Source organism: Crinia signifera, chromosome 3 (assembly GCF_055691185.1).
Source record: "Crinia signifera chromosome 3, ASM5569118v1, whole genome shotgun sequence".
Classification (NCBI taxonomy): domain Eukaryota; kingdom Metazoa; phylum Chordata; class Amphibia; order Anura; family Myobatrachidae; genus Crinia; species Crinia signifera.
Genome location: NC_139219.1, coordinates 121,142,237 through 121,168,198, shown reverse-complemented (window position 1 = coordinate 121,168,198; position 25,962 = coordinate 121,142,237). Strand labels below are relative to the sequence as shown.

At 41.2% G+C, this 25,962-nt stretch overlaps 1 protein-coding gene across 2 annotated transcripts; it reads left to right on the top strand.

Moving 5' to 3' along the window:
- Positions 1 to 1,636: 1,636 nt before the first annotated feature.
- Positions 1,637 to 24,978, top strand: AGT (angiotensinogen). 2 transcript variants are annotated; one of them, XM_083176428.1, is made up of 6 exons: positions 1,729 to 1,783; positions 3,738 to 3,810; positions 9,835 to 10,623; positions 17,877 to 18,144; positions 18,225 to 18,369; positions 23,602 to 24,978. In XM_083176428.1, the coding sequence occupies exons 3-6, from the start codon at positions 9,849 to 9,851 to the stop codon at positions 23,791 to 23,793; spliced, it is 1,380 nt and encodes a 459-aa protein (XP_083032554.1). In that variant the 5' UTR covers positions 1,729 to 1,783; positions 3,738 to 3,810; positions 9,835 to 9,848; the 3' UTR covers positions 23,794 to 24,978. The 2 variants fall into 2 exon arrangements, with proteins under 2 accessions (XP_083032555.1, XP_083032554.1); XM_083176429.1 differs by lacking the exon at positions 3,738 to 3,810 and having other exon boundaries at positions 1,637 to 1,783.
- The last annotated feature ends 984 nt before the right edge of the window (positions 24,979 to 25,962 follow it).

Below are 25,962 nucleotides of genomic sequence, written 5' to 3'. Positions count from 1 at the left end.
AAATCAGCTACGCTAACTGCCTAACGACCATACCATATTAACTACTGAGATCGCATTGCATGGCACTAAAATGGGCGCCCTGCAAATACACAAGTACCTTTTGATTTTACGGTTAACTGACAATATTATATACCATAGTGTGTATTTCTTCCCTTTTTTTTTTCTGCTGCGTTTTCTGTATACCGTATATCCTCGAGTATAAGCCGACTTTTTCAGCACATTTTTTATGCTGAAAAAGCCCCCTTAGCTTATACTTGAGTGAGGGTCCTGTGGAGGAGGGGACCGGTGCGCCTGCAGGAGACTTGGTGATGCGGGAGATTGGGACCCAGCACGGCTGGAAGGTACCTCTTCTCTCCCCCATCCACCCATGAAGCTGTGGCTCCTCTCCCCCTGTGTGCCAGAGAAACATCGCTCGTTCTGGGGCACCACAGGGCAGAGCAGCAGGTACTGTTCCTGTTTGGAGGGAGGTGTCAGGCCTCTGGTCTCTGTGTGCCTTTAAAATAAGTGTGCTTGTGTGTATGTCAGTGTACCCTTATACCCTGTAAAGTGTGTGTGTGTGTGTCAGTGTGCCCCATGCCCTGTATGTTGTGTGTGTCAGTGTGCCCCGATACCCTGTACAGTGTGTGTGTCAGTGTGCCATTAGAACCTGCACAGTGTGTCTCAGTGTGCCCCTAGACCCTGTGCATTTTCCAACCTACAGTAGGCTTGTAATCGAGTCAAAACGTTTTCCCAGTGTTTTTGTGGTAAAATTAGGTTTACAATTAGGCTTACATTTGGGATGACTTATACTCAAGTATATACGGTAATTCTATTTTCTTAGAACAATTATACCAGCCATTTTCTATATGTTGTTGTCAAGACTCAACTTTGATTACTAATTGAATATTATATCCATATATTTTTTACATGTTTTTTTTTTCTATAAAAGACCGTTTTCTGGTTTCTACAAAAATAAATGCCTGAATTGAGAAGATTTAACTACCAACTTTAAGTGAAATGGTGTATCTGTTTTGTACCGTCTTCTATCCTTAACTATATATGGGATACAAACAGATGACCAAGGTGTCCCCCTCACACCCCAATCCCCCACACATTCTGATAATGGGTCACCGGATTGGAATCAGGTTAACTGGCACTGATTTGTTTGCACATATCTTTAAAAAGGTGGCTCAAAGGGATTAATTTGTGAACTGCATATTATCTTATAGATACATTGTGATTTTTACAAAAGTACCTCCTTTATTTACCTAAAAATAGATAAAAGATTTATAGTATGTTCAATATTCAGGACAAGTTTTATTGTATTAACTACTGAAATTATATGACTGGCTTATTCCTGATTACAGAACTAGTTAGAAGACTAAAACAGCGTTGATGTTGGGGACCATCACATGAAGAGCATTGAAATATAAATAGTTTGATTGGAAGCAGATTCTGTACAAAAGAACCCCCTGCTTGCACAATAACATAGTACATCCTGCGTGATTATTTACTTTTACTTATCACGCTGTGGTAATATGAAACAAAAAGTTCAGAATATTATGAAATACTTTTGTTCTCTCTCCAGTTCATGATACCAGATGGACAATGTACAGGAGGGGGCAAAAAAAAGAAAACAAGTGATCACAGAACATCCTGAACAAGCAGGGGCCCTTTCACATGAGCTAATTAGTAACTGTAGTTATGCAACTGCTGATGTAATATTTGCTGCAAATAAAGCTTTGCCCCAGGTTTCAACAGAAAGCAGCAACAACTAGTCAAAAGCAGAAAACTTTCCAGAAAGGTATGTGATCATGTTAATTTGCATGTAAATAACGATTAGCATAATATACAGCAATCCCATGAAAACGCATCACTGTTACAAACTGCTATTTGTATTTTTTTAACTTCAACATATTTTCAATTGTTAAACATATTACAGTATATAGCATAGAAGCAATTGAGTTATTCATTATTCTGTTTAATGACCTGACTTAGACAAATCTAGACACCTTATTGACACTTTTTTCATTACTTTATTCAATTTATTTCCCAATGTGTAATTCAATTAGTCTACAGTATCCATTTTATATACATTTCCATTTATTTAAACCATTTTCAGAATCATCTGCGCCCATCTCTGCTAACCTGATTTAGAAATAATGTACATATTTTGATACATTTTGTGATCAGTATTCCCTAAATGCTTAATGATATGAAATGTAGATCTGTCAATAACACAACTGTAACAGACAATGTTATTGAATTACAAAAGTAATGTGGGCATTGTAATGGGCATTAACTTAAGTAGTTGATTTTGAATATTAAAATTGATTTCTAATTACATAAAGACAAAACACGTGCTATAGATAAAGAGGTAGATACACTGAGCAATGGCTTTGACTAATGCAGCAACTGGCTTTGACTAATGCAGAACTGTAATAATGTTGTGGTCTCCAGTCAGGGTAATTATGAATGAGGACGCTTCTCATCCCCATCTTAACCCCAACTTGCAGATCTTATGGGGCTGCAAAGAAGCTTTTGCAAGTAGGGTTCTACTGTAAAGGCCAATACACACTGTGCGACTTTGAGCTGAAAGCCACTCAAAACAGCATGTTTGAGCTGTTTTCAGCTCAAAGCTGCCCAGTGTGTATGCCCCAGCGATGAGAAATATGCCCCAGCGTTTGGAAAGCCAGCTCATCTGCTGGTAATACCAGCAGATGAGAGGCTTTGAGGATGGCTTTGCATAGCTCTGCGCTATGCAAAGCCGTCCTTTCCCCTCCGTCGGCGCCGGCATAGTAGCCCAGTGTGTATGAACCTTAAGTGCCCCATATGGCCGCACTTACTCACACTAGGAGTTAGCTTGTTGCTGATATAATTGACCACTATATACAGTATGTTATTGGTATTTTTGTGATAACGCAGGAGACACATGATTTGTTAATGAAACAAATTTTTAACATTGTACAGAATTACGTTACAGGAATAACAGGATAAAAATGACAGTACACCACACTAAACTGAAAGAGGGCATCATACTTTAGAGGTGTAAAATGGCTGAGGCATAATGCAATATGCTTGTGTATATACACCTAGAAATCCACCAATGCAAATATTTATGATACTAGATGGCCCCATTAGGGAGGCGTAGGCTGAGGTCCTTTCTGAGTCAGGCGTAGGTATTTGATTCATAGAGTACATCTCTGAGTAGGCAGACATTGAGTGTCATCCAATGCTTTTAATGGAATTTATATTTTCTCTTTCAACTGCATTTCAGAAGAGAAGCTTTAGAGTGCCCATACACTAGGACATTATACATGTGATTTGGTCACTTTTTAAGCGAGTGTGGCAAAAGATGGCATAAAAAGCATCCAAATCACATGTATTTGACATCAGGTCTGATGCGAGGTCCTGTGCACATCGCATTGGAGCTACTGGGTTGCAGATGTTAGACATAGGATGTGTTGCTCGCAGTTAAGCATAGTATGCAAATGGACAGAATACAGTATATTGTATGCGATCATGCTGCCAAGCAGTTTGGGGGTGGGGGTGTTGTATGTGCACAAGTGTATGGCCACCACCTTGCAGAAGTGCAAAGTAATAAAAACTGTCCCCTCCTCTCATGATTAATTAAAACCATAGAGGACAGTCTTTTAGGAGAAAGATGTAAAGTTTTATTTAATGAGAGGGTGGTAATAAAGTGATAGGAGGTTGGGCTTGCTGGGATATTTACCCTTTTACACACTGAACATTTTCAGAATTGATTCCTCTTCACCAGTGTAGGCGTATTTGTGGATTTCCAAGGTGTCTACAACTTGTGTACAGGTTTAGGTAAGTACATTAAGCCAAATTAACTTGCTTTACACAACAGCTGCTTAGAATTGTTCTGTAAAGTACATTTTTCATAACTTATAAAACTGCAGTAATGGGATATTATTCTGAAATTATGTTGAGAAGATCGGTTTCACATAGAGGACAAACATGCAATACTGTATGTGCAAGTGTATTTCAAAATGAAATATTAGCTATACAATCTCTGCTTTTTATTTCATAGAGTTAGTGGTGGGACTGGATTATTATAGGTCTTCCTTGGTGCCAGGTTGTCCCCATAGCTTCCTTTTAGAGAGGGAGATGCTTTTGTTTTGGGTTCCTTTCTGACTACACTGGGTTCAGGAGGTATGTACTGCAACTGTGCATTCACATCAGCACATCTCAGAGGAAAGCTTCTGGACCCCAGTGATACTGCTTGAACGACTTGTCAGAGGCATGATTATCATGAGTTTAATACGTCACATGAGAAATACTGTATTTAGAAATTGGATATGAGAGTAGAAAGTGTCCTCCTAAAAGTACAGTGTTTGAAAGGATAGAGAAGAGAAATAGAGATATTCTGCAGCAGTGTAAAAACAGGACAGAGCAGGTAGGATGGGGGTAGAGGAAAGGACGGAGCAGATACTAGTTCTGAGAATTATATGATGCTCTAAGATATTAGAAAAATATATATGGTGGCAGATGCTCTCAGTAATACCACTCAGGTGCATGAAATTGAGGGGTAATACTGGGTAAGAAAACAAATACATTGTTTCCCTCCAGCAAACTGAATGGCCTTAGTAACTACATGATAATAGAATTCAGAGATATTGGTTACATATATTTGCGCAAATATATAATTTTAAGCCCCCAAGCCATAGTCAAGGCTTCTCTATATTGGAGATCCCTATTGCTATATCTGGGTGCGGGGTTCGGTACCCAAAAAAAATCAGCATAAGCCAGAAAGCCCATAGCAGCAAACCAGTGACAAAATTAATTCAAGCTTTAATTAAGTATAAATTGTAGGAAGCCAGAGCTATATTAAAAAAGTGATACAAAAATAATGAATGTTATTAAAATAAAGAAATGTGTTAATGAAAAGATTAGTGGGTGTTAGAAAGAATGTAATAGTATGATACCTTCAGAGTCATTCAGCCAGACCAATCCAGGGGCACCGCACCCCACACCCATGTTACCCCAATCTGGGTCTATAATTAGCTAGCAAGGAGCCACATGATAATAGCTCCTTACTTCTTTAAATATATCTGAACTAAGCGCTATTTACCTTGGAGTAACCCCATAATATTCCACATGGCATATTAGGAACTGCACATTCTCCCAATGCAATCTCCCTTCTTCCTCAAACAACAGACATTATATATATATATATATATATATATATATATATATATATATATATATATATATATATATATAGTGGCAGATGCTCCATTTGTTTAGTAATACCACTCAGGTGCATGAAAGGGAGGGGTAAGACTGGATGTGAAAAATACATGGTTTCCCTCCAGCAACCTTCTGGACCCCCAATATATAGAGACGCCTTGTTGACAGCTTGGGTGCTTTAAATCATACATTTGCGCAAGTATATGTAACCAATATATGAATTATCTTATGTAGTGTTCAAGACTGGTTACTAATACCATTCAGTGTGCTGGAGGGAAACAATGTATTTTTATTTTTTTACCCAGAGTTTAGAAAAACCAAGAACTGTATAGGATATAAAATGTTTTATAAATGTGATTGCTTATTTTCTAACAATTATTTCATTGGTTATACATGGTCTGGTGCCCTTTTTTTTCCTTGAGAGCTTGTACTACAAAACATTGTCTGCATTTGTACAGTAGGGCCTGAATCAGCATGAATCGCTAAGGCAAAATCGTTCTCTAATGGGCAAACACCATGTGCGATGCAGGGATTACAAATGTAACATGTGCAGAGATAGTTACATTTGGGTGAGATTTTGTTTCAGGGTGAATACTAGCTGGTTTATGTTTACATTGCAATTTAGATTTCAGTTTGAACACACCTCACTCAAATCTAAAGCTGGATACACACTAATAGATATACCTATATCTGCAGATCAATTAATCTAAAATATATCTACAGAAGGATCGGGAAGCATGTTCTCCATACACACTGCCTGATCCATCGGGACTGATATCCCAAATGGACGGGCACCCCACCCGCTGAGCTGACAATCACTGGCGGCTCCTGACGCGGTTGTACAGGGGGGTTGGCGGATAACCAGTACACACAGCACAATGTGGGGCTTTCAGCTGTGTTGCACAGTTGACGCCTCAATATATCTGTGGTGAATGTCGCCATTCACAGATATATTGCTCGTTCACAGCAGTACACCAGTGTGTAGGCACGTTAATGCTCTCTACACATGTTACATTTGACACTCCTGCAGTGCACATAGTGTTGCCCATTCGAGAAAGATTTAACTTTTGTGATCCATGCTGAATCAGGCCCTTAGTATCCTATTTTATTGTTTTCAGATGAGCATTATGCACGTCAATGCATTAGACACCTGTTATTATCTATGGAGAAAGAATTGTGCTAGACACAAGTGGTGAAATTTAATAGGATAAGAGATTCAGAAATTGAGGGATTTGGTAAGAATTCTCCCATTTTTTTTAAAGCGATAACTATTTATACTGAAAAATCAAACTGGTTTTGCAGTGCAAATGATTGTCGCTTTAAAAAAAATGGAAGATTTCTTACCAAATCCCTCACTTTCTGAAACTCTCATCCCCACATCTCAGCAGCACAATTCTTATAGCATAATACAGCTAATTGTTACATGTGATCTAATTTAGTTCTTCAGTTGCTGTTATGTTGTGTGTGCTATATAAACTATGTATGTATATTGCTGCGAACCACTTGTGGCATCTTATAATAATATGCAATAATAATAATGGGTTGCGTATGCTACATTGATGCGAGCATCTTAAACTATACAATCTATGTTGAAAGCAATCAAATTTTTTCTTGAAGTCTGGTAAAGTGGAGTAACTAATCTGCAGCTAATGCTGCTTTCAGACCGCATATCTGGCTTTGACCCTGTATTTGGAAACGTTTCCAAAAACGGGTCTGCCAGATAAAACCCCTTTCACACCGCAGCACTTAAACGGTATATTACCGTTTAAGTGCCGATTTTTTGACACTGGCAGACCCGTTTTTGGAAACTTTCCAAATACAGGGTCAAAGCCAGTGCAGCCTTCAGCCCTCCCCTCCGTGCAGCTCCCCCCCCCTCGCGCGTGTCGACCGAGAGCGTGTCGACGCCCCCCGCGCATGTCGACCCCCGCGTGTCGGCGCCCCCCCGTGTCGACTTACCCCGTGCCGGTACCTCCGTTGTGGATCCCGGCACTGCAGCTCAGTATGCTCGGAAAGCACTTATGAAAAAAGTGTCTTCCAGAAAATGGCTGCCCCATAGGAAACCCAGTTTAAAAAAACTGTCTTTCGTATGGGGGCAGCCATTTTCTGAAAGACACTTTTTTCATAAGTGCTTTCCGAGCATACTGAGCTGCAGTGCCGGGAACCACAACAAAGATATCGGCACGGGGTAAGTCGACACGGGGGGGGGGGGGGGGGCGCCGACACGCGGGGGGGCGTCGACACGCGCGGGGGGCGTCGACACACGCGCGGGGGGGGCTAAAGTGCTGTGAATACTTAATGAGCGCTCATTAAGTATTCACTGTGCTGAATTTAGGACCCAGCTCATTGGCTGGGTCCTAAATACCGTTTCAGAACCGATTTTGAGCCTAAAATACCGGTTCTGAAACGGGTAGGACCCTGCATTTTAACCGGTTAGAAAAAACGTTTTTTTTCTAACCGGTTAAGTGGTCCTGCACCTTTCAGACCGCACACATTACCGTTTTAAAACGGTAAAAAAACGGCAATATACCGTTTTTAAAGTGCGGTCTGAAAGGGGCATAAGAGATTGGCTAGTGTTCATATTATTTGTTGTGATTTAAGTAATCAATTCTATAGCTTCAGATTTAAGATCGATATTAGTTTTGATCTACTGTCTGAGTTAGACATTTAAATAATGCCCCTAATATTCCTTAAGCAAGTTAAGATATAATTGCATTAGTAGTGTTTACATACAAAAATAACTGGTGTTTCTAAATAATATTACTGCCTAATAGTCCACTTCGTTATTGGCACATTCCTATTGCTCTGCACTTTGGCAGATCCTTATCGGATCCCTGTTAGAGGACATTTATTAGCTGAAACACACAGAACTTGTAAAGACCAGATCAAACAGGACAGTTAAATACTATATTGAAGTACCTTAAAATACTCAACCATGATGACTGTAATAATGTGTAATGACAAATTTAGCAACTTAGTAATAAAGTAATATATAAAATTATCTAATGATAGATTCTGAAAGTATTTCCTTGAAATCTAGAATTAATATACCATGCATGATGTACTAGAAGTCATTCCCAAACTGAATATTGACCGCACACAAAACAGTACAACCTCAGTGACCTTGTACACATCAGTCCTGTACCAAGTATACAAGCCACAAGGTGGTTGCCAGTGGGCCTAAATTGTGTTTGCATGCAATTGCGATTCTCTGAGCTATGGAGCTGCTAATGTTGGAAAATGAAGCTGCAGTCTAGGGAATGAAAAGCTACGTACACTAGACTCATCGCAAGTTCCATAGAACTTGTGTACACATTAGCCAGCTATATGCAATTAAGAAGCACAGCAATGCTGAGGGTTGGACTATTGTTAAGCAGGCTGACAGCAGCAGTAGTGTCTCACATACAATCATACAGACATGAGAAGATACACACCCCAAAAATGGACATGACATGCCTGTATTTTCTCAACCAATCCCCTTAAACTCCTCAGTAAAACACACAAACAGCCACTTCCTGTCAATCACTCTGCAACAAAGTTCTTACTGCAAGCTGGATCGCAGAAGCACCCTCACACTCATGCATTGTGATGGCTGCACATAAGCAATTTGCCAATATTAGCTCCACTGCGTGAAAATCTGCTGCCATTGCAGACAAACATGTATCATACTTGCCTACCCTCCTGGAAAGGCCAGGAGGCTCCCAAAAATTGGCTCCCCTACTGCTTCCCCAGAAGGGTGGACAAGCCTCTGTTTGGCTGCTATAGGCAACATCACCTATTTTCATTTTTAGAACCTTTAGTAAAATTACCCCTATGAGTCCCCCTCTAGAATCTCCAAAACTTTAAGCGTTCCCTGAAAATTCACCTCTTCAGGCAAGCTTATCAAATTCCAAAGCAGTTCACATAACCTTCATGAACCTTTCATTTACAAGGAAATCCCTAATGTACAGCCCAAACATACAGGGTCAGACTGGTACACAGGGATACAGGGGAAACCCTTGGTGGGCCCCATCTCTTTCTCTAGGAATCATTTTCCAGACATTTCAATTATATATTATGCATATGTTACATTATACTGCACAGGACTGTGGTCTATTCTCTGCAATGCATTGCTGTTCTTAATCTGGTTATTAATCTGGTACATTATCATTCATAAACAGCAGTATTTACTATATAGATTTTTCAAGGGGCCCAGACCATGCACTCTCAAAACATTAGCCACACACCTTCTGTAGACTGATCACACCCCAGAATGTGGGCCCCTAACTTTGCACTTCCCTGGTGGGCCTTTCATGTCCCAGTTTCTCTCGTACGTTCCCATCCTCCTGACCAACATGCTCTGTCACTATATCAAACTATCCACCAGTGTATTTATAATGGGTAATCTGAATAACAAAGGAGAGCAATCCTTACTGGTAATGGTGTGAGGAGCACCGAAAGTTCATTTTTAATACCATGCAAAGGTTAAAGATACAAATATCATACACACAAGAAATAAAAAATTACTTGTTTTGTTACTTACAGTAGTTTATATTAAAAGATACAGATTTTATATCATATTGCATATCATTATATTAAGAAACTTTTGGCTGGTTTTTATATATTTACTTATGGTTTCATTTTCATTGCATAATTTTTTTTCAGATCTATTTTTCCCAATGATGTATCTCCAGGAAGTGGTGCTGTTTTTGACTGCATGCATTGGTTTATCAGCATGCAACCGTGTTTATGTCCATCCCTTCAATCTATTTGCTTACAACAAAAGTGAATGTGAAAAATTGCAGTCACTAACCCACACTATTGAGAAAATGTTCATTCCAACCCCTATTGAACCAAAGATCAAGACTGAAGATAATACTTTAACAGTCAAAACACATCTGGAAAAACAACTTGGTAACTCAGAGTTGATAACAAATCTTATGCCACTAATAAATTATTTGGGCTTTCGTGCTTTTAAACAATGGAGAGAAATACATACAAGTAATTCTGCCTTTATATCCTACACAAATTTGTATGGGTCATTGGTGTCTTTTTATCTTGGAGCTTTGGGCAATACTTCGAACAATTTACAGGCTCTGTTAGGATTTGTGCCACAACCAAACACAAACTGCAGTACTAATGGCCTAAAAGTAGCTTCAACATTGAAAAGCATTGACAGCCTTCTCTTCTCTAAAGATGCCAACATCGAAGCACTGAAAACAACATGCATATTTGTTTCTCCAAATGTATTTTTGTCAGAAGACTTTGTTTATGACTTGACCTCAGCTGCTGATCAATTTTATGTAAGGTCTGTAGATTTCACAGATTCCATCCATGCAGTAGATGCAATCAATGCATTTTTGGGGGAACGGTTGTCCAAGAAACCTATGTCTGGCTTGATGTCTATTGACGCAGCTGCTAACTTCATGTATACTAGTGATATTTACTTTAGAGGTAAGTTGATATTGTATATGTGATATGCAAAATCTAAACTACATTTTAAGGACAGTCAGTATAACGTGAACATTTCCATGTGCCTATAGATAACCTTGCAGAGGTTTGCCACAAGCTTATTAAATGTCCAGAATTGCACACAAAAAAAATGAAAATGAACAAGGCTTTAGCTTGATAGATGTAACTTAATAGACATTGGGGGTTATTCTGATTGGTACTGGTTTCCTAGCACGGCCACAATCGCGGGCATCGTGTGTCATTTTTAGTGGTATACGACGCGACCGACGCGATGCCCCCGATTTTCCCATTGAAATGCATTGAAAAAGTCAAAATCGCGTCGGTCGCGTCGTATGCGGCTAAAAAAGCCTTAAATGGTCCAGACGCGATGCCCACGATTTCCCCATAGGAAACAATGTTAAATGGCTCAATGTACCCGCGATGCCCCCGATTTCTCATAGGGAACAATGTTAAATACCTCAATTTCCCCAAATCATCATAGGGAACAATGGTAAATGGGCCAGAAAGCCCCAAAAACACCCCAGAACAGTGAAATGTCCCCCCAAAAGTACTTTACGCCACCCCACGATCAACGCGAACCCGAAGCGTGGCGAGCGCAGCGAGCCCGCGAGGGGCGGCGGTATGCGTCCTCCGACTTTTTCATACCCCCACTATCCACGTCGGCGTGGAGTTGAGAATAGAATAGTGTGGCGAGCGTAGCGAGCCACCGAGCCCGAAGCGAGGGGACGCGAATACCTTCACAGGTAAACGCGTCCCTTCGCGGGCTTCACAGGTATCCGCGTCCCCTCGCCATGCTTCGGGCTCGGTGGCTCGCTGCGCTCGCCACACTATTCTATTCTCAACTCCACGCCGACGTGGATAGTGGGGGTATGAAAAGGTCGGAGGACGCGTACCGCCGCCGCTCGCCACACTTCGGGTTCGCGTTGATCGTGGGGTGGCGTAAAATACTTTAGGGGGGAAATTTCACTGTTCAGGGGTGTTTTGGGGGGTTTATGGCCCATTTAACATTGTTCCCTATGGGAAATCGGGGGCATCGCGGCTAAATTGAGGCATTTAACATTGTTCCCTATGGGGAAATCGCGGGCATCGCGATGCCCCCGATTTTTCCTCACGATGCCCACGATCATGATCGTTGTGGCCGTGCTAGGAAACAAGTACCTTCTGATTCACTTGCAAAATCCAATTCACTCTCTAATAAACAAAACCATATGCACTGCAGGTGGGGATGATGTAACATGTGCAGAGTTAGATTTGGGTGGGGTTTGTACTTCAAACTGATATTTATATTGCAGTGTAAAAATAAAGCAGCCAGTATTTACCCTGCACAGAAACAATATAACATCCATATCTCAATCTCTCTGCACATGTTACATCAGCCCCACCTGCAGTGCATATGTTTTTTTTCCATTAGAGAAAGAATTTGCCTTAGCGAGTGAACGAGAATAACCTCCATACTGTAGGCCTGACACATGAGCTGTGAACAAAAACTCAACCTTATGGGGCTAATTCGGATTTATATTAGGTGCAAATGAAAATAAAGCAAATCACTGTCTCTGGAACAAACCACGCTGCAATGCACAGGGTATATATATATATATATATATATATATATGGGATATTTGGGAAGAAATGACTGGCACTCCAGGGTCTTGGTAAAAAAGCAGTGTATTCACAGCAGGTGATAAACAACCAACGTTTCGGGGCAATGCCCCTTTGTCAAGGTGTGACAAAGGGGCATTGCCCCGAAACGTTGGTTGTTTATCACCTGCTGTGAATACACTGCTTTTTTACCAAGACCCTGGAGTGCCAGTCATTTCTTCCCAAATATCCCATTGTCTGATGGGCACCGGGGCAGCTGAACTATTGGAGTGAGTGCCGGACCGCACAATCGTATATATATATATATATATATATATATATATATATATATATATATTTAATTTTAGCATGCAGGCTAAATACTGGCTGCTTCTGCATGTAGCCCACAAAAAGGTTTTTATTTTTACACTGCAATTTAGAAGTGAGTTTGGACACACCTCTTTCAAATCTAAAGCTCTCTGTGACGGAGCGTTTTAAGAGAGGACCATGTGCCGCCTGCTCCAGCCAGGCCCCCTCCTCTCTGTCGGGAGCAGTGCCGTATGTAGTCGGGTCTAAGCACTAGAGCACTCAGGCCCTACTGTGTATTTGCAAATCTCTGAAATAAATACCAGCGGCAGACATTTTTCTGGTAATTTTTTCATTGCTGCTGCTTCTGTACACAGCACTAGAGTGATCAGACTCCATTGCGCATGCACAGATCACCAGAAAAATGGCCATGGATGACTCCAGAAGGTAAGTATTAAAAAAAGTGCATGCAAATGCTGCCCGCCCCCGTGCCTTTTATATTTACCCCACCTGCAATGCAGTGTGGTTTGCCAAGGTGCAAAGTTACTTTCTCTTTTCTGCTTAGGGTCTGATTCTGAGCTGGGAACAAAGTTAAAAAACAATTGTAGGTTATTATTAAAATATTGGGTAAATAGTATTTTGGAACATGGTCAGAAAAGTCACAGCAGTTATTTTATCATTTGAAAAGTTTCTCATCAACTTAATGTAGCAGTAACAAACATTTTGTGCCACTTACTGCAATGTTACAAAACAAGTTACTACTGTGATACACAGAAGTATAGAGGCATGCTGTACAAATCAGCGGTAAAGCCGCCCATTCACGTTGCGTTTCCCGGCGGTGCGATGTGTGCTTTGAGGTGCACGCTCCCGCAGCACCTCATCGCACAGTACAAAAAGTATGTGCTGCACATATTTTTTGTACTTGCTTTTCATCACATCGCATTGCATGCACAAGGCATGCAATGCGATGTGATGGATGCTATTTAAGCCCACAACGCACGCCGGGATCGCAGCGTGTATGGGCAGCATAAGGCCTTCATAAAAGCCCAGCCAGACCAGTAGCATAATGCTTCTTTATTGTCCGCTTAGAAAGTAGGTGTGGACAAATGCCGGCAGAAGAAGAGACAGATTAGATAATTTTGGGAATATCAAGCTAGACCAGAGGTTCCCAAACTTTCTTGACCACCTTAGAATATCAGCATTTATTCAAGGTACCCCTAGTCAAAAAGTTGCTTATGGATAAATAAATAAATTGTGCTTAACGGTCACCCTCAGGTTCAGTTATGTGGTTGGGAACATAGCTGTGGTTCTAATTGTCCTTTATACATTTTATGACTGGCAGCCACCAGTGCACCCTTGAAAACATCCCGAGGCTCCCAGTTTGGGAACCACTGAGCTAGACTATTGGGAAAGAAGTGGAGGTCTTAATAAGCAGAGAAGTCCCATCAGAGGAAAACCGATTTTTAAATGAGCCACCTAGAAGTAGAGAGAAACCAGTGAGTGATGTGGATGTAGAGATGCAAGCAAGCACCCTGGTAGGAAACGGAGCAAGCTCTCTAGAGGGAGGCAGGAGAGGAATCTACTGTAGTAAGGGTGTAAAATAGAGGAGGCTAATTTGGGGATCTACAGCTGTGAAGATAACTTTATCTACTTTCAGGCAGTGAAAAACCTTGTAACTTCATATGGGAACACAGTAACTGAAATAATGACATAATTACATGAGAAATCTGATTTCTCAGCGGAAACCCATTTATAAATTGAATTAAGCACAGGCTTGCCATTCTGGGAGGCTCACGAAAATCGGGTCCCCCTCCCGGCCCCCCCGGAAAGGTTGGCAATCCTCCCGCAATTGCCAGACAGCTCCCGCACCCCCTTCTGTGCCACACTAATTACTGTGGTTTTCACGGGTCCGCAGCAAGGGGCGGGACTAAAATTCACAGCATTTTAGCCCCGCCCCCTACTTGCAGACCCGTGAATCAGTCATCCGCCCCACCCCCCGACCTGGAGATCCAGCTGTCCTCTCCGGACTTCTCCCGAAGAAGCTATTGGAAAAGTCGGCAAGTATGATTAAGCAATGATAACCCCTTTCTCTCACTGCTTAGTAAATGTGCTCCTTTATGTAGGGTTTCTCAAATTCAGTCCCAAGGGGCACTTACAGTCCAGGTTTTAAAGATATCTATGCTGGTTTTGATGGCGTCATCAAACCGACCGAGATATAAAGTCACTTGTGCTTAAATATGGTTATCCTTAAAACCTGGATTGCCATCCAAGTGCAGATAGGGGGTTCTGCCAGCGCTCAAATAACTGCTGTACGAAGGGGCTGCTGAGTTATGAGCTGTCCTAGCTCAAGATTAAGCTTTAGTAGTAGAGTATGGATTATCTCTGCGCTCACCTTCTAACCACATGCTCTGTGTGTATTATGAGGGTTGATTTGATGAGCCCTTATGTGAGTGCACTCACATAAGGGCACATCAAAACAACCCTCGTAATACACACAGACGAGGTTGTTAGAAGGTGAGCGAAGTGCAGAGTTAATCCATACTCTACTACTAATCCATACTCCGAGACTGAACTAAGTGGTTCCTGAGTGGTTCAGGAAAGGATGTGAACAGCTATATACAGCTATACACTGTGCAAAATCTGCGCAATGTGTGTGTATTATATAATTTGGAAAAAGTAAATTAATAGCTGTTGGAGCACTGGATACCTTTGTAGTTTGTTTTTTAAATACTAAGCCATTTTCACTGCTTCCAGGTCATATAAAAACATATCTAAATAGCAGTAATTAACCCTTTCGGTGGTATGCCTAGAAATTTTCCAGGCTAAGTTGCGCTGATGGGGCAGGCTTCACCGGAAAATTTCCGGGCATGCCACTGTAAAGAAAGAGAGCGCCAGTGGTGCCTGAAGGTGGTGAACCACTCGGGGAGGTTCAGGCACCCAAACACACGAACACCCGAAAAGAACGAACGCTCCTGGCTGCCCCTTCTGTGGTGAGTATTTCTGGGAAAAAGAGAAAAAGAATACAAATGAGCTTTTAGGGTCCATTAGTGAAAGGTGATGTAAAATCAGTTATGACCCCAAGATCATTACAATTTATATATTTTTTAAATTATTTCCCGAATATTTGGTGCGGATCCCCAAAACCCTGTGAGTATTTCTGGGGCAGGACAAACCTGCACCTGGTAGGTTTGTCCTGCCCCAGTAAATCCATCACTCAAGGGGTTAATTTAGATGCTACATCCTGGCTGGCAGATTCTCACTAATAAAAAATTAAGTTAACTACTCTGCCCTCCTCCATGTAGCTAACAAGTCCTGTGGCTTTATTGTACCTTATTGCACAAATTGCAAATAAACCACAAATGCATTCAACAAATCTATGGAAATTCTTGAAGTATTTATAAAGATACTAAAGCTTAAAAATCTACGATTTCCTTACACGCCAATGCTTCTCTAGAATATATTGCATCAAATTTGTCCTCCATTATTTTTCATTCTATGAACATCTAACCTTCTTTCACATTAAACAGCCATGCTGTGACTTGATAGCACCAGGAGTCTTTTTTGTGACTTTTTCTGTTAAATAGCAGTTTGTTTACAAAGCATAAATAGGATACACTAACAGCTTCTGTTGATTAAAATGTGGCATGTTTATATGCAGTATGTCTATGGTTGTATATTCATACAAAATTTAACATTATACTTTTTTCGGTATTTGTGTACTAGCATGGCGCTCATCGCATCGCAGACCATAAGGCATGCGATGGTATGCGATGGCAGCCGATGTTATACAATTTTAAATTGTACGGCATTGTATGCCATTCTATCGCATATACAATGGTATGCGATTTAAAATTGTATAAGCACCCTAAAGGGTTTTCCCATGTTAAAAGTGGCCCCTATAAGTTAAACGTGTTGGGTGCTTACTATGTTAAAAGCACCCCCAACGGCACCCCCACTATCAATGCAAACTCAAAGTGTGGCGAGCGCAGCGAGCCCGCAAAGGGGCGGCGGTATGCGTCCTACGACCTTTTCATACACGCAAAGGGGCGGCGGTATGCGTCCTACGACCTTTTCATACACGTTGGCGTGGAGTTGATTTTATATAGTGTGGCGAGCGCAGCAAGCCACCATGCCCAAAGCGTGGCGAGCCCCGCTAGGGGACGCGGAATACATGTAAAGCAATACGGGTGCGCTCGCCACACTATATAAAATCAACTCCACGCCGACGTGGATAGTGGGGGTATGAAAAGTTCATAGGACGCGTACTACCGCCCCTTGCGGGCTCGCTGCGCTTGCCACGCTTCAGGTTGGCGTTCATAGTGGGGGTGACGTGGGGGTGCATTTAACATTGTAAGCCCCCATTAGGGTGCTTATACAATTAAACATCGTATAGGGGGCTTATACAATTTAAAATCGCATCGCAGTGCATCGGGTGTATACCATGCAATGGCATGCGATGCGATTATATGTCGTGCGACCTAATATCGTGGGTGCCGTGCTAGAACACAAGTACCCTTTTTTCATTAAATAGCATTTTATGTGCAAAATTGAATGTTACAGTAATGAAAAAAAGTTTTAAAAGAGATACTAGGAACAAGAGATAGATGGAGTTCACATATTTAGTATTATATTTAATAAATACATAAAATGCAACTGGTATCCCATGGAGGATAGATGTACTGTATTTGGACACATCTGTATGCTGTATCCCAAGTAAGATGTTTCTGTAAGCAGAAGGAATGGGTGGGGGTATGGTGTATGAACTCCCTCATTTCTTATATTGGCCCTGTCTAGAACAGCATTAAAAGGTCCTTTAACTCTGCCTTTTCAATGGTATGTTGTGAAGAAGTACTTTTATATGGTTCATGAAGTACTTTACTTTCATGCTTACTCTATAAAAGATTTAATTTCTTATATCTTTCAAAACATTTTTATTTTCACTGTGTTAGTGTATTTAAAAAAGAATAAAGAACAATGGGCCGGATGTATTAAGCCTGACAAAGAGATAAACTGGAAATAAAGTAGAAGGAGATAACACACCAGCCAACCAGCTGTGTTTGAAATATGACAGTTGGTAGTTGATTGGCTGGTGCTTATCTCCACTTTATCTCTTTGCGAGGCTTAATACATCTGCCCCACTGTTGTAATTGAAAAATTAAGATTATTGCACACTACTAATTTCATTTTTGCCATTATTTAATATCAAATATCAAGACTAAAGAAACCACTTGATATTGAGATACCTGTAAAAGCTTCCACTAGCCGCATCCCTGTGCATTGTGTGTCATGTTACAAGATCTGAATTTATGAGGCTGTACTCTGCTAGAAACTAATGTGTAATGTTTTTCCAGGTAAAGTCGGTAAATCTTTTTTAATTCCGGAACTTCAAAATTTCTGGATTGAGCCAAACAAGAAAATCTTGGTTCCCATGATTTCCGTAACAGGGATGTTTCCATTCAAGGAAGACACCATCACAAACCAAATTATATTAAAAATGTTTCTTAGTGAAAAGGATTTCTTGTTGCTTGTCCAGCCAACCAATGGAAACACCCTTGAAAACATAGAGTCTTCTCTATCATGGAATCTTTATTCAAACTGGTTGAACAGTTTAACAAATAAGTAAGTATTTAAGGCTTAATACTACAATAGATATTTGGCTTAAATGAAATCCCTCAAAACACTTTATTTATATTTTCCAGGTACATCAATTTATCTTTACCAAAGCTGGAAATAGAAAGCTCTTTGAACATTCAAGACCTTCTTACCAGGATGCAGCTTTCAGATCTCCTTGGGAAAAACGCAGATTTTAGTAAAATAAGCAATGTGGATATAAATGTGGGAAAGGTAAATAGCATGACACGTGTAACCTATACTATTACTTTACTCTTTCACCACAAACTCAGAATATTTACCATGCGTACTTTACTCCCACAATGATGTAACTGTGTAATGAGTCTCTAACATTGGAATGGTAACATTTTCTCTTGATCTGATTTAACATTTCAGAAGATCAATAGTTTCCGAATCCTTCCCCTTTTATCCAATTAGACCTAAATGGCCATTGAAAATTACACTCATATAGGTGTTTGAGGCTGCTATATGTAAATTATATGTCTAAGCATCATCATCCACACACAACCAATGTTCTAATCCAGATTTTGGTATAAATAAATTAAGATAGAACAAGGAGATTAATCAAACTGGGATCGTTTTTTCTCTTTTATTACCCCACCCCTAGGTTTCCTTCCCAAAATCTTCACAATCTGCACATAGGGACCAGCTTAGGAAAAATGTAACCTACTGTATATAATGCAGCGTTAATGGATTGAAAAAGTCTCTGCCTAAAAAGTTGGACACGTGTACCATTTTTAATGTATAAAGTGTATATTTATATGCCACATGTATCCCATATCATACTATCATGGTCTATAGTTTGTCCACAGATGTCTTGCAGGACTGCAATTAACAAGAATCATCATTTTTTCATTAAAAGTATTAGCACAGTTGTGTAAAGCTGTGTGCACACTATAAATTATGGCGATCTTGCAAAGCATGATGGATCGCAATGATCATCATACATACAAATCCATCCAATGCATTGTATAATGAATTGGGTGACCATATCTTACCATCTGATATGCTGTACATGAGATGGCAAGATGCGATGGGCAATGCAGAACAGTTACTTTAGGTATGTAACGATATATTGCAGCACTGTACAGAAGGTCAGGCAGTGTGTGCAGTGATGCAGCATATTGTTACAGCACACCATTGAAGTGTGTACCCAGCTTTAGAGTGGCCCAAACTTTATTTAAAATGAGTAGCTGAACAAAATGTGCAACGATAATAAAAAAAAACGGTACTTGTTTCCTAGCACGGCCACCACGATTTCTATCGTGGTGGTCGTGTCGCGTTGGGTGCATACCAAAACGCACACGACGCGACCGACGCGATGTACCCGATTTCTCCATAGGCTTCAATGTTAAATTATTTTAACATTGAAGCCTATGGAGAAATCGGGTCCATCGTGTCCATAGGCTTCAATGTTAAATTTTTTTAACATTGAAACTGAGTCCATTTAACATAGTAAAAAATGGTAAAAGGGCCAATCATTGGCTATGGCCCCGTCATGTGTGTAAAAAATAATGGCCCCCCATTGTGGCCGCCACCCCCACGATTAACGTGAACCCGAAGCGTGGCGAGCGCAGCGAGCCCGCGAGGGGCGGCGGTGCGCGTCCTCCGACCTTTTCATTCCCCTACTATCCACGTCGGTGTGGAGTTGAGAATAGATTAGTGTGACGAGCGCAGCGAGCCACCGAGCCCGAAGCGTGGCGAGCGCAGCAAGCCCCGCGAGGGGACGCTGATACCTTCACAGATCCCTGCGTCCCCTCGCGGGCTTCACATGTATCAGGCTGCGCTCGCCACGCTTCGGGCTCGGTGGCTCGCTGCGCTCGCCACACTAATCTATTCTCAACTCCACGCCGACCTGGATAGTAGGGGAATGAAAAGGTCGGAGGACGCGCACCGCTGCGCTCGCCACGCTTCGGGTTCGAGTTAATCGTGGGGGTGGCGGCCACAATGGGGGGCCATTATTTTTTACACACATGACGGGGCCATAGCCAATGAGAAATGGCCCTTATTCTGCCTTTTCCCATTTTTTACTATGTTAAATGGACTCAGTTTCAATGTTAAAATAATTTAACATTGAAGCCTATGGACAAATCGGGTCCATCGCATAGGCTTCAATGTTAAATATTTTAACATTGAAGCCTATGGGGAAATCGTGGGCATCGCGTCGCATCGTGTGCCTTAAAGTTAAGGCACACGATGCCCGCGATTGTGGCCGTGATAATACACAAGTACCAAAAAAACTGCATGAAACAAATATAACTAAAGCTAAAATACAAGATGGTGTATAGTAAAAAAAAAAAAAACATATAAGTAGATAGGCTTTAAACTAAAAAGCTATGCAATAATTGAGGTAAAGGAAAATATTCGTCCTTATGTTTAAAAAGGTGTCTGGTCAGTAAACCTATATAATTGTCCAACAGGAGCTTTTATCTGCATCTGACATGTCTGGGAACAGAATGCTTGGTACTTGTGTATTATCTAGGCGCCCGATATATCGCATCGCATGCCACTAATTAAGGCATGCGATGAGATTGGACCCGATTTTGAGCCTTTCCCGGGCAGAGTGTACAATTTCAATATAGCGTTGCATCGCATGCCATATAATGCGATTATACCCGATATTGCATTGTACAGGCACCCTGATGCCCGATTCCAATGGTAAATGCATCCCCCAGACCCGATTTTTTTTTAAATTCAATAGTTTTTATTGATTCCCCATAACCACAGGGGCAGGCACTACAGCGTACAGATGGCATATAACAATTGAGCGAGAGGATATATCGTAAAGCAACAATAGGATTATTCAATACATATTTGTAGCAGGATGTATAGAGCACTAACTGCATATAATAAAATCAGAAATATCAGGTATATATGTAACATAGTGAAACAGGAGTGCATATGCTGTATAGAAAAATAAAACTTTACATGTCGAAGCAGATATAGAAATGCCAAAAAAATACCATTGATAGTATAGCCTCAACAACCCGTAGCGCCCCCCAAAAAAATAAAAATAGATAGATAAAGATAAACCCCTAGTACCCTTAACCCCCATCCCAAAACAAACCACTACCCTAACGACCAAAACAACCCTCCCCTATAACCCCCCACCCTGTACTACCCAACCCCAACTGAGGTGTACCTGGAGCCCATAACCTAACTATACCCCCCCAACTAACTCTACTACTAACTACCATCTAGTGCTACTCCCCCCCCCCTTTTTATGAACAGGATAATTTATCGGATAAGTACGCAGGGCAAAGAAGAGGTAGCTTAAGCTAGGATAATAGGAAAGCCAGCAAACACACAGGAGACATATATATTTACATACAATATCCAAGGAAATGGCATACACGTGATTCCTGCGACAAAAACAGAATATATATAAAGCAGTATTCTGAAAAGTAGTAAAATAGAAAACGACATGAAGTGGGCATCCCAGGGTAACCATGTTACAGGATTTAGTCCGGCCAGTTTTCGGTGCCGTGAATGGGCCGCGGTACAATAGAAGACCCATGTCTCATCCCTTGATTCCCTTGAGAAAACTCAGGATTGCATCCAAGATAGTCAGGTATCAATATGAAATATTGTAAAGTTGTCAGCAGGAAAGGGGTGGGGAATTTTTGTTGACAAGCCTGCATATGGTACCAAAGATTTTTGCAGCCATCGGGAACCAACTTTGAGGAAACTTCCAGGGTGCGGTCAAATAAAGGAGTCATAGGGGTTATATATGCAGGATATTGCTGTAGAATTTCTTCAGCCACATGTGGATATTTGTCTGGGACATGAGAGATGGAAGGGGTTAATTCCCGTACATCATCAAGTCTGGCAGCAAGTCTGTCAGCCGAGGCCATTATAGCCTGAAGGATTCGTTGTAAATAAGCTTCCATATCTGCGCCAGAGATGCACACAGCCAGTTTAACGATGGGTAGGTAGACTTCTGGGAAGGAGTCTTGGTGTATTGCAATATGGTGGTGGCTAGCACACCACCTTACAAGCAAAGGATATTAGTAGCAGCAGAATGTCTGGCTGTAGCTTCTCCCAGAAAACAGCAGATGATGTGTATTAAATATCATACTGTCCCCGCAGGCTCCAGTAAGCTTATAACACTCGTATCTGCTGAGCCCAACTCAGGATCAAATCTGTATAGTTACCACAGTCCAGGGGACCAGCAGGCGGGGCAGCGCCACCGGCTCCGTGCGGCCGAGTGGCCTGTCTCAGTAAGAACAGCTACCACTCTCTCTGCTGCTCCCCGGAGCCCTTCCAGACGCCCCCCCCCCCCCCTCCAGTCGAATCACCTGGGCAGCGGCAATCACGCAGCCGGATTACAGAGACCGCAGGTCTGGGGTCTCCTCCGTTCAGCCAAAGCAGCCGGGGGGTCCAAAATGGCGCGCGCTGCTGTAGAGGATGCACGAGGCTCAGCAGGCCAGTCAGCCAACGCTCTCCGAGTATATCAGGATAGTCACGGGCAGCTCAGGAGATACAGGAGCAGCTCGAAAGGCAGCTGGATTGCATATAAATCTTCCGCAGGCCCGGGGACAGGATTTTTAGTCAGGATAGTTACAGAGCTCACAGTCCCCACACCCGCTCTCAGTGCCGGCTAGGCCACGCCCCCCCCACCCTGATGGGTGATTACTATGTGAAATGCCCCCCCCCCATTGTTAATGCCACCCCAGCATCAACGCCAACCCGAAGCGTGGCGAGTGCAGCGAGCCCGCGAGGGGCGCGGTACGTGTCCTCCGACCTTTTCATACCCCCACTATCCACGTCAGCGTGGAGCTTATTTTATATAGTGTGGCGAGCGCAGCGAGCCACCGAGCCAGAAGCGTGGCCAGCGGACGCGGAATATATGTGAAGTAATCCGCGTCCGCTCGCCACGCTTCAGGCTCGGTGGCTCGCCACACTATATAAAATCAACTATGGGGGGGGGGGGGGGCATTTCACTGGGCTCGCCACGCTTCGGGTTGCCGTTGATAGTGGGGTGGCGTTAACAATGGGGGGCCATTTAACATAGTAATTACCCATCAGGGTGGGTGTACAATAAAAAATTGGGTCTGGGGGGGCATTTAACATAGGAATCAGGCATCTGGGTGCCTGTACAATTATAAATCGGGTCCAATCGCGTCACATTTTTTGCCCTGCGATTAAAAAATCGGGCGCCCAGATAATACACAAGTACCGAATGCTTTTATTGCAAGAATGCATTGTAGCATATGAAATTGTTTTCACTTATTTGCTTATTGTATTGGTAAATTGGTTGGGAGGGCCTGTGTTTGTAATGTGACTAAAAGAATGATGTAAGTGTGTCAGTTAAAATGCAACTGATTTATTCATTTAACATTTGTATATATAGTTACACACATCACATACTCTCAAAGAATACTCATAAATACAAATTTTGGACTGTAATGTATTTACTTTTTTTTTTTAATTCTCTTGCCTTAGGTTATAAATACAGTTCATTTTGAACTGGAAGCTAGCAGTGCAGAACCCAATGATGCACAAAAAGTCCAGGAGAACAAAGAAGAATCACTGACATTAACCTTTAATAAACCTTTCATTGTCGCCCTGTTTGAAGGGACTACCAAGACATTATTTCTTATGGGAAGAGTTGTAAACCCAGTGAACACAATTTAATCTTTGTCAGTTTGACCAATAGTGAAGAAGAACGGACACTATTAAATAGAGAAGACATCAATACCTTTGTATATATGAATAAAACCAATTGTTACAGTATTTCTATACACAGATGAATCGATATAAGCTGTCTATACTCACAAGCTTATATAAAATTATTGGGACAAAACATTAGCAGCAGCATAATAAAACAAAAGAAAAGACAGCACGAGAAAGCACACTTATTTCACATATAATACAGATAAGCACAGTGGGCCTTATTCTAGTTCACTCTTTCTGACAAATTCCTTCTTACATGGACAAAACCATGTGCACTGCAGGTGGGGCAGATATTACTTGTGCAGAGAGAATTAGATTTGGGTGGGGTTTTACTTCAAAGTGAGATCTATAGTGCAGTGTAAAAATAAAGCAGACAGTATTTACCCTGCACAGAAACAAAATAACTCACCCAAATCTAATTCTCTCTGCGCATTTTACATCTGCCTCCCTGCAGTGCACATGGTTTTGTCCATCTAAGAAGGATTTTGTCAGAAAGATTGAACTAGAATAAGGCCCATGGTTTTGTCCATCTATGAAGGATTTTGTCAGAAAGAGTGAACTAGAATAAGGCCCAGTATACCTTATCCCAGGGATAGAGGGCCTTCTTAGTTTAGTTCAGAGAGAAGTGAAATAAGCAAACCCAAATTCATGCATTTGAACATAATGTAACCATTATCCTTTTATTGTTTTTTTTATTTTTTTTTCCTTTTTTTGTACTGGTTGATAGATAAAAGTTTGGATGCTGATGGAGAATAGTCATACTCTACTGAAAAAAGGTTTCAGAAGTCTGCCTAATATATCAAGAAAAACATTGGGTTATGAATTTCACATTTATCAAACAAAGTGAAATTATATATATATATATATATATATATATATATATATATATACACACACACACACACACACACACACACACACACACACACACACACACACATATATATACACATACATACACACATACTAATTGCAAGTGAGCCAAAAAAACGGTCCTTAGGAACGTTCATAGAAGCAACAGTTCACTCTGGTCATACAACTCTGCAGATTCCAGTGCCTTAGTAAGCGAGAATCCTAGTCACATCTAGCATCAATGCCTCATTTTTGCACCTCATTGTTCATTTAATAAACTTAATGTTAAACATTTATGATTTTATGTATTTTTATTCCAGAAGCAAATTTATGTATGGTATTTTCATAGTGCCTAGGTTTAAAAAACTTTTTTGTTATTATTATTTCACAACTAGTCAAAATGGTACACATGGGCTGGATTATTGGGGAGAAGAGTTACTACTCACACAGCGCTTGCATTCAGTCTTGTGACCGTCGGTTCACATAACAGAGGTGGAGAGTATCCTCAGCCTTTTATTAGAGAGGATGTTTAGGGAAGTTGTAAGTGTGCATTGTTTTGTTGTGGAATAACTAGGCAGAGTGGGTTAAGAGGAAAAGCAGAACTTGAGAAGAGTAAGGAGAAAGAAGAGGGAGAGGGGCTGATCCGAGGTAGAAATTCCCATCAGGAACCATAGTTAGTGGAAATGTAAAATTAAAAATAAAATATTATATAGAATGGCCTGGGATGCGGTCATTTGGTCTACTGCATTATGTCGACATAGACAATGTCGAACTAATGACCTTGTCGAACTAATGACCTGTCGAACTAATGACCTTTCGACCTAGAATCATGTCGACCTTTTCCCATGTCGACCTAGAATCATGTCGACCTTTTAGCATGTCGACCTAATGGATTCGACCTAATGACTTTCTACCATAATGCAATAGACCAAATGATCCCAACCCGAATGGCCTAAATCATTTTATTAGCCATTACATATGGAAGGGAGAAGAGATTTGTTGGGTGGTTAACCACGGGTCCCAGATTTTATAAAGGATTTAGAGGATTTGTTAATAATGCTAGCCATAAATTCCATGTGGTAAACATGCCACATACAGGATATGATAGATTGCAGTGATGGTGGGTCATTTGGTTTCCAATCCATTGCTATTTGGCAAGTAGTGGCTGAAATCACATGTCGCAGTACTTTATTTTGATGCCTGGATAATGCAGGAAGGTTTAAAGGAAGCAAAATATACTTGGGGTTATACAGAATAGGGGTACTTAGCAAATTTGAT

Bases quoted from the DNA above. Each gene is read 5' to 3' on its own strand.
- AGT (XM_083176429.1), top strand. From the start codon at position 9,849: ATGATGTATCTCCAGGAAGTGGTGCTGTTTTTGACTGCATGCATTGGT. The intron at 10,624-17,876 runs GTAAGTTGATAT...ATGTTTTTCCAG, and splicing joins TAGTGATATTTACTTTAGAG to GTAAAGTCGGTAAATCTTTT. The intron at 18,370-23,601 runs GTAAATAGCATG...CTCTTGCCTTAG, and splicing joins TGGATATAAATGTGGGAAAG to GTTATAAATACAGTTCATTT.